An 8354-nucleotide genomic window follows, 5' to 3' on the forward strand; every position below is an offset into this window, starting at 1 on the left:
TCTCTCTCTCTCTCTCTCTCTCTCTCTCTCTCTCTCTCTCTCTCTCTCTCTCTCTCTCTCTCTGTCTGTCTTTCTCTCTCGCTCTACTTGCCTCTCACCTGTTTTCTCTTTTTCTTCTCTCTCGATCTTCTTACCGCTTACCGGTTACAACTCTGGATGTGTTAATGGCTTCGGCCGACCACTTGGGTTACCAAGCGCGAATCTCGTGTCACTCCGCGCCGGGGACCCTCAGGTTCTTGACCGTTCTCGGGCCGACCGGTCGATCACGAGAAACGCGCGATGGGAGCTCTTAGAGACTGACACAGACGCACGTAGGTATATCATCCGCGACGCGTCTGACTGATTGTCAATAAACACTACGCTACAACTTTTAACCAATTTCTTGCATTTTTCTCATGAAGGCACGTTCTTTAATATAATAATGGCAGAAAACGCGTTTTTGGGTATTTCGCGTATGCAACGCGCTCGATTTATTAATAATAAGAACGATCCATTATGATCAAAGTTCAAAATCTTATAACACAGTATAATCATGGCCGTTGCATCTTTCCGATTGTACAAATGATCATGGCGTGCGAATCCGACAGGAATGCAGCAGCCTAATTGCATTTGACGCATCGCATAGATGTTACCCGCGCGAAGATTACGGATAGAATTTGCACAGAGAGACATCGAGTGCACACCCTGCCACTTGGAGTGTACGCATTTTGACGCGCGGAGCAGAGCTGGCGAAGAAGCGCGCCGCTTTTCGAGATTGTGGCGGAAAGTGCCTCGACAATAAGAGGGGAAACACGACGACGTGGATTCGATCTCATTGTCAGTCCCACGCTCGCCATTTTCGAAACACTCTCCCGGCAATTTCGAAAAACGGCACTTTCCTCCGATTCCGCGGCGCACTCGTCCGCATTCTTCGCGGCCCGCACGTACACACCGAGAAAACGTACGTACTGCACCACGCGGACGGACGGTATCTCGCGCTTCCGCGCAGCAACCGAGTCGAATCGGCGGGAGTGACTTATCCGCGAGGAATTCCAGAAGAATCGACCGAAGGAGGACGTTCAGTTCAGTCACGACGGGACGGACTCTCTCGCATTCCGTATAATTACGTATCGCCGTCGGTCCATAAATAGCGATGCGACGATGGCGAACGGGCCGACAGGCCGCGGCTTTATTGCTCTTCGATCGCGTTCGATCGCGCGCGGTGCATCGTCGTTATGGGCAGATAGAAACGCGGCGCCTCGAGGAGCGCGTCTCTCTCTCTCTCTCTCTCTCTCTCTCTCTCTCTCTCTTTCTCTCATGGTGTGCTGATAAAGTGTACGCTTCGACGTAGTTGCACGCGTGCGCGATTTGCGCTTCTCGCGACTCCTCGATAATTTGGCCCGCGAGAAAACGGAAATCGTACCTCTTCCTATTCATCTCGATTTCGCGATCGGCGAAGCACACCAAAGCAGATCTTGTGAGCCAACGCAGAAGGCGAAATCGGTCACAAGAAGTCTACATTTTTTTTAGAGGAACATTCGACGTATTCTCTACACTGAGAGAAAAATGTATGATATTTGGAACTATAATGGTATAGTAAAAAGATTATAGTTAGAAATATCTTTTTTATAGTAAATGTTACCATAATGTTTGTAATATTTACAATATAAGCATAGTATAACTGACTCATGTAAAACTTTTACCAAGAATTATAATTATTTGAAATAAAAAACATAGTAAGGTAGCAAATATTAAATGGTAAGAGAAATATTTTATATAGAACTATTTTATATAGTCAATACAATTGGAATATTTGGAAAATATTACATGTAACTATATTCCTAAAGCGTGTTTTACTATACATATAGAATAATAAGATGGTGACTATAAATGTGTGTTCATTCTGCTATATCTTCGTTAGATGAACTATAAATATATGTTTGAGGCCAAAATGAACTATAAAATATAGTGAGATTATAGTTATTCCAACTATTTTTTTCTCTCAGTGTAGCCTGTAGACCAGCATTTGACTATTCTCACACTGCCTTCTTCCCTAAACGCAATACAAGGGATCTATTCTCTACAGCTGCACCGAATTGTATGCCGTTTGCATTTCAAATGAAACGGAGACACATTTGACACTTGGTGCTCTCTAAATTTCTTGGAGTGAAGTTTCACTCAAACGAGTGGAAAGTAACAGTATCTTTACTCGAAGCGATAGTGAAAATATCAGCACTCGAAATAGCAAGAGTGAATGTCTCACTCAAGATTCACCTGAGATTGAACCTTCAATTAAATTCAAATCAAGCTTAAATTCCTGCTCCACATAAGCAAACGCTGCAATCGAGAGCGAATATATCCCTGTAACGGTGCAGGAACGTCAGATTCGCTCTTGAATTTCGAGTGAAAATATTCACTCGAGCCATTCAGAGCGGAGAATTCATCCTGTATGAATGTAAAATCGCTCAAATTCGAGTGACTCTATGCTCACTCCGCTCCGAACGAAGACACTTTTCTGCACACTCTGATTACGCGATCGCCTCTCTCCCACGCACTTAATCGCACGCTTAATCACGCCGCGATTTGAATTCGCCTCAGCTCTTTATGCAACCGGTGACTCGCTGTGAGAAACCGATGAGAAACCGAGGGGGCGAAATATATCGGCGATGATGCGGTAACAGTCGAGGACTCCCGTCGCCGTCGCCTGTATGCAACGACCGGCTCTCTTTTCGTATAAGGCAGGAGAGGCCTCCGGGTACAGTCCTCCCACGCTCGTCCGTCTGCCTCGCAGTGGAACGATTCGCCGGCGATTCCGCCGTCCCGTCGTCCTCCTGAACTATTTCGTTCCTCTCGACGTGGTGCGCGTAGGCGCACCTCCGCCGTCGTCGACATCCCGCCGCGGCGGTCCCACCAGCGTGCATCCATCGCACATTTCCGAGACACGTTGCGTTATCCTTGACGTCATCCGTGACGTCATAATCGTCCAATCAGCTGTGACGACCGAGCGGAGATCGAAGAGGAGGAGGTGCCCCCCGATCCGGTGCGTTCTCGCGTCGGATCCGTTTATGCGTTTTCCTCCTCCCTCTCTCTTTCTCTCTCTCGGTCTTTTTTTTTTTCTTTTTTACACGCACGATCAGTCAATTATTCTCCCGACGTTGTTTATCCGCTCGCACGTTATTATTGCTCATCTCGGCGGGATGTAAACAATTTCTTGCACGCTCATCGCGGAGAACGCCCGTGCATATCGCGCGTTGTCCTCGCCTTCCCCCTGCCCCCCTTTGTTTTTTACGCTTGAAAACAAAACCTTGAACTTTGACCCGCTCACACGGCGATATATTATTTATACGCGATATAATCGCTAATTGCGATATGAAAGCCACGAGCTTTTCGGCAAGAAACGTCCGGATCAAATTCCAACGCGCGAGAAAGAGACGGCGTCGTCGCCGTCGCCATCGCGGATCACGTCGCAAAGGTCGCACACGCCGAGAGGCGCGCAGTGTTTTATTATTGCATCGATGCATGCGCGCATCTACGCGTTCATAGCGCACATTCTCGAGCTCGTGACGGACGGCCTGACCTAAAATCGCGCGTCGCCGCGAGCCCGCGGCTCGCTCGCTCGCTCGCGGTTCAACGCGGACACACGTCGCGAGAAGAAGCAGGCCAGGCCTGTTCCCTTACCTCATTGATGTGCTTGTACGTCTTGATGAGGTCGACGCTGAGTTTCCTGAGAGGCGCCGTCGCTGGATCGCGAAACCTGTGGGGTATCCTGGCCTGCATGGCGTGAATGTCCGAGGGGGTCTCCTGCGAAACCCCGCCGGCCGCCCCGCCGCCGGTGGCACCACCCCCGCCGCATACCGCGGGGGGCATGGGTTCCTCGGCCACCAAACGTCCGTAAAGGGGCGCACCGCCGGTCCCTGGCCTCCCGCTCACTGAAAGCATCACAGAGAGACAGCGGATCAATGCAAGAGCGATGAGAGAGTGGCACTTGCGGTGTGGCCCGCGATCTATTCCCCATGCTCGATCCGCGATTGAGACATCGCGTTATGTCAAACCTTCCCAATTGGGCTTTGCTCGTCATTTTCTTACGCGCGACCTTTGACCTACCGCGAGTTGGGAGAAGGGTTGTTCTCCGCAGACGCGCTATATCAAAGTCCAGATGTAAATACAATCGTCTCTCTCTCTGTCTCTCTCTCTCTCTTTCTCTTCCTACCGCGAACGAGGATGTACGTGTGATTTTATATATAATTACACACACACGCTGCGCTCCTCGTCCAATATTGGTTTTTCAAATCTGCGCGTAATTACAGAGAGCGAGAATTTAATGGCTCAGCCGTACGCGCGCCGTGCGAGAAATGGATCAACGCGTCGCTCCGCAAGTTTAGTCAATGATCAATATTTGTGTTTACCGTTCGATGTGTTGACGTTTATCTGTTAAGTTTATCATTAGGTAATTAGATTCGTGTATTAATTAGGGAAACGCGCCGGGCGACCGAGTCATTTCGATCGACGGCCGGGATTTAAGATTCGCCGTTAATACGAAAATACGGTATTCGTGGAGAGATTCGAGCGGGAGTGAAGGATCTTCGTTCGAAATTCTTTCACGCTGAGAACGTTAGACGTTTACTGTCCAAATATTTCGTTGGCCTTTTTACCGTCGACGTGAAAGAGAGAAAGAAAGAGAGAGAGAGAGAGAGAGAGAGAGAGAGAGAGAGAGAGAGAGAGAGAGCAGCGACGCGTTTGGCGCAATTAGCATTAGAAAAATTCCGCGAGCGCGAATGAATACGCGCGAATAAAAGCGCTACTGTGTGGAATCGGTTTTGTCGAAATTACTGACGAGTAATCCGGTAATAATACCGGGAACACATTACACGCGCCGGCATGCGCGTTTTGACTCTTTCGTATGCGAGAAAAGGAGAGAGAGAGAGAAGCTATCTCCATCTGCAGGGAGACACAAAAAGTAACCGATTACCGATCAGAAGACACCTTGGAAAAATCTAATCTCGCGTCAAGAAGTTTGTTCACTTAAATCAAAATGCTAAAAATTATGCAAAAACTTAACGTAACATTTGCCGCAGTAAAACATATTTGCAGTTAAAGTGCGATTTGTCTACACCATTCATGACGAACTTAATACTGCATATCTCGCAATTTTGCATACGTATAACCTTGTGGTAAAAGCAATACAGATGATGTACCATTATTTCAGTGTAACTTTGTAAAAAGCGATACCATACAAATAAAAAATCTGCCGTTGTGAATGTTACATGCTAGGGAATGCGGCGTGGAGAAGAATACACGGAAAAAACAGTATGGTTGGTTCACACATAAATCTGGTTGTGCCAACCAGATTCAATATTGAATCAACCAGATTTATGTGTGGGCCAACCATACTGTTTTTTTCGTGTGGTGTGCACTACACCGTTTCCGCGTGATGGTCGATTGTAGGTCAGAAAACTGCCGTTTTATGCTTTGAGTAGCGTCACGCTGAGTGAAACGTGGCAAGAACAAGAGAGGGAATATGATGAAATTTGTTTCAAATTAACATTCGTCGTGCGCGCTTCGATAGCGAAGTAGATATATTAAAAGGTGCGATTTTGTTTGATAAATAGTGAATCCATGAGTAGCTCCCTTGATACACCGTGCCACTGAAAACACGCCCCTTTGCTACCCTGAAAACACATACCTGGTGAATAAGCTTCTTAAGCGTCCTCATAATCACCCCCGTTTTCGATCAACGCTCGGATATACATTTTAACGGCGTCTTCGCGACGCGTTCTCCCCGTTTCTGCTGCGTAAAGCAGACAATACAGCGCCGCGTTCGATTCTCATATCGGGGGAGAAGAGAGGAAGAGAGAAGGAGGGGAAGAGAAAGAGAGAAAGAGAGGGAGGAAGGAAGGGTGCCTCAATTGGCACTGTTCCGCGAGGTTCGTGCGCACACCCTTCCGCGAGTAATAGGAGAGGATTGCGACGATCAAAGGAGGGTTGCGATGATTGCTACGTATATGCGGAAAAGGGCAGACGGTGATTGCGGCGACTCCTTCCGTGAAAAGTGGCGGCCCGACGAATCGACGATCACGACGACGGTCGGCGGAAAATTGCGATACGTTCGGGGAAGCATGCGTGCGTCGATTGTTTCTATAACAATCCACGCGCGGGATAGTTTCACCTCGCCGGGCCCTTCCTCGTAGAGCGCGCGCAGGTGAATCGGGAACAAAGTTTTCGCGTTAACCGATTTGTTCCCGGAAACGTGTCGCTCACGAAAGCACCCGCCACATCAAAGAGACTCGATTCTCAGCTCGGACTCTGGGAAAAAGATTGATAAGCGGCCAGATCAGGATTCCATTATGCCCTCCTCCCATCCCCCCCTCGTAATCGCTCTTCCGCCGATTGATCCGTGGAAATGGATCGGACAGGAAGCCTGCGAGGAACGACGCAACGGATGTACACGCGATGGAACACGCGCTCCACTCCGGAAAACGATTTCCAAATATTTAATTGCGAACACCCTGAGCGCGGGCCCGAGTGTATTTTCATCGGCCATTGAGGCGAGAGCTCCTTAAGGCGCTCTCAGCCGCCTCTTCGGACCGCGAGGACGAAAGTTCTCTCGTGACGACGGGGATGAGAACACGGACGCGAAAGCGTCGATAATTAACAATTTCTGTTCACGAGGACAGACTCTGCCATCTCGAGGTGCACGTGGTTTTTCGACTCGACCGACGAGACGACGGCGACTCACGCGTGAGACCGAAATCTCTCGCGGAAGTTGAACAAAGAGCAAGAGGGAGAGAGAGAGAACGCACGTGTGTGTATGTGTGTGTACTCGCGCGGAAGTGCCGATAATTAACAACTACCTCGGAGGGATAGAGCATGCTCCGCGCGCCGAAGAATCGTGGTGCGGGGCGGAGGTGGTCGTTAATTTTGACATATGATTCTCTCTCTCTCTCTCTCTCTCTCTTCGTCCGTGCCGCTTCGGCACTCGCTGAAACATTACTGTCATTTTAACGACCTTGTTAGGTGGTGCAAACCAGCTTAACGGCGACCGCTTGATACTACGCGAAACAACTCCCTTCTTCTCCTCCTCTACCTTGGACCACCTTGGTCTCGTTCTCCGGGTCTTTTAGCACGATTGCCACGCCATAAGCGCCGAATTTCCTCGGGGCTTCGTCCTCCCCGATTTCTCCTCTGAGTGAACATTTTCCACGTCGGAGGCAACGCGGAACGATCGGCGACAGATTCGCAAAGAGAGGTGGGCGCACCTCACGGCCATTCGTTCACCGTTCGATTCATTAAGTAAGAGCAATCGCGCGCCGCTAGAGCCACATCGCGACTCATTTGTCGTATTTAGTTAATGAGATGACGCGGAAAGAGTGCATGACTGGCTCGCACGAATGAATGTGTGATGGATCGAGCATGTGACCGAGACAACGAATGAATGGGCGAGAGTACGTACGTATGTATACGAACGAACAAACGAACGAACGAACGAACGAACGAATGAATGAATAAGCAACGGTGGGAATGAGCGAAGCTTATTGCTTCCTCTCTCTCTCTCTCTCTCTTTCTCTCTGTTCCGCGCGATACGCTCTACTGAATATTTTCGCACGAGTTTATCCGTATCTAAGCAAATGGCCGGGAAAGAGATACATACTCGGGAGGAACAAAGAGCAAGGCGACCGCAGAGAGGAGGAAGGGAAGAAAGAAGGAGGGTTCTTCGCCGATAGGGAACGGGAGAAAGAGACATGGAAACGACGTACAACAGGGGTAACGAGAAAATCACGACTAGGTCGGGTCAAATTTGCGGCCTGTCTATCCCCTTTGACCCGTTCCCTCCCACCAGAGAGCGTCCCTCGCTTCGCCCCCTCCCCCTTCCCCACCTCCTCCCTCTCTCACCCACCCCCTCCGGCCCCGTACTCATCCCACCCTCCCGTTTTTTACGAGCCACTGCGTATCGGAAAGCGGAGCTGCTACTCCCGCGTCCCGACTCGCCGTAGCTCCGTTTGAAATGTAGGCCAGGGCGCGGTTGAATGAAAAAAATATCATTCATTAACACGCGCGCGCGGGCCAGCGGTTCTCCGCGTCGGCACACTCGCGTTGCGAGCCAGCGCGGATTCGCGTGCACATGCATCGGCGCCGTCGGCGTCCGTTTACTGGTGCCGGTTGGCGGTGGTGGCGATGGTGGAGGTTTGTGGAGGCGGTGAGGGCGACCCAGTGACGCATCGCAGCGAGACGCCTCATTTGCGTGCTGCGTCTCGCGCGGCGCGGCCAAGAGCCCGCCCGAGCCGGCCAGGAATCGATTGACTGCACGGCGCGCTCTGTCTCTCTCTCTCTCTCTCTCTCTCTCTCTCTCTCTCTCTCTCTCTCTCTCTCTCTCTCTC

The 8354-nt window shown here is 50.1% G+C and overlaps 1 protein-coding gene across 4 annotated transcripts in view; it reads right to left on the minus strand.

Moving 5' to 3' along the window:
• LOC116853787 (serine/threonine-protein kinase minibrain) overlaps positions 1–8354 on the minus strand; it is a 90034-nt gene that overhangs the window by 30362 nt on the left and 51318 nt on the right. For all 4 annotated transcript variants that reach the window (XR_004380034.1, XR_004380033.1, XM_032834992.1 and 1 more), the window contains one exon: positions 3658–3908. Coding sequence is in view for 2 of the 4 variants with exons in the window: in XM_032834992.1 (XP_032690883.1) it covers positions 3658–3908 (251 nt within the window). In the remaining 2 variants the exon portion in view is untranslated. The remainder of the gene's footprint in view (positions 1–3657; positions 3909–8354) is intronic.

This window comes from Odontomachus brunneus, unplaced genomic scaffold (assembly GCF_010583005.1).
Source record: "Odontomachus brunneus isolate Ranch 3 - 2012 unplaced genomic scaffold, Obru_v1 Obru_scaffold_006, whole genome shotgun sequence".
Lineage (NCBI taxonomy): Eukaryota > Metazoa > Arthropoda > Insecta > Hymenoptera > Formicidae > Odontomachus > Odontomachus brunneus.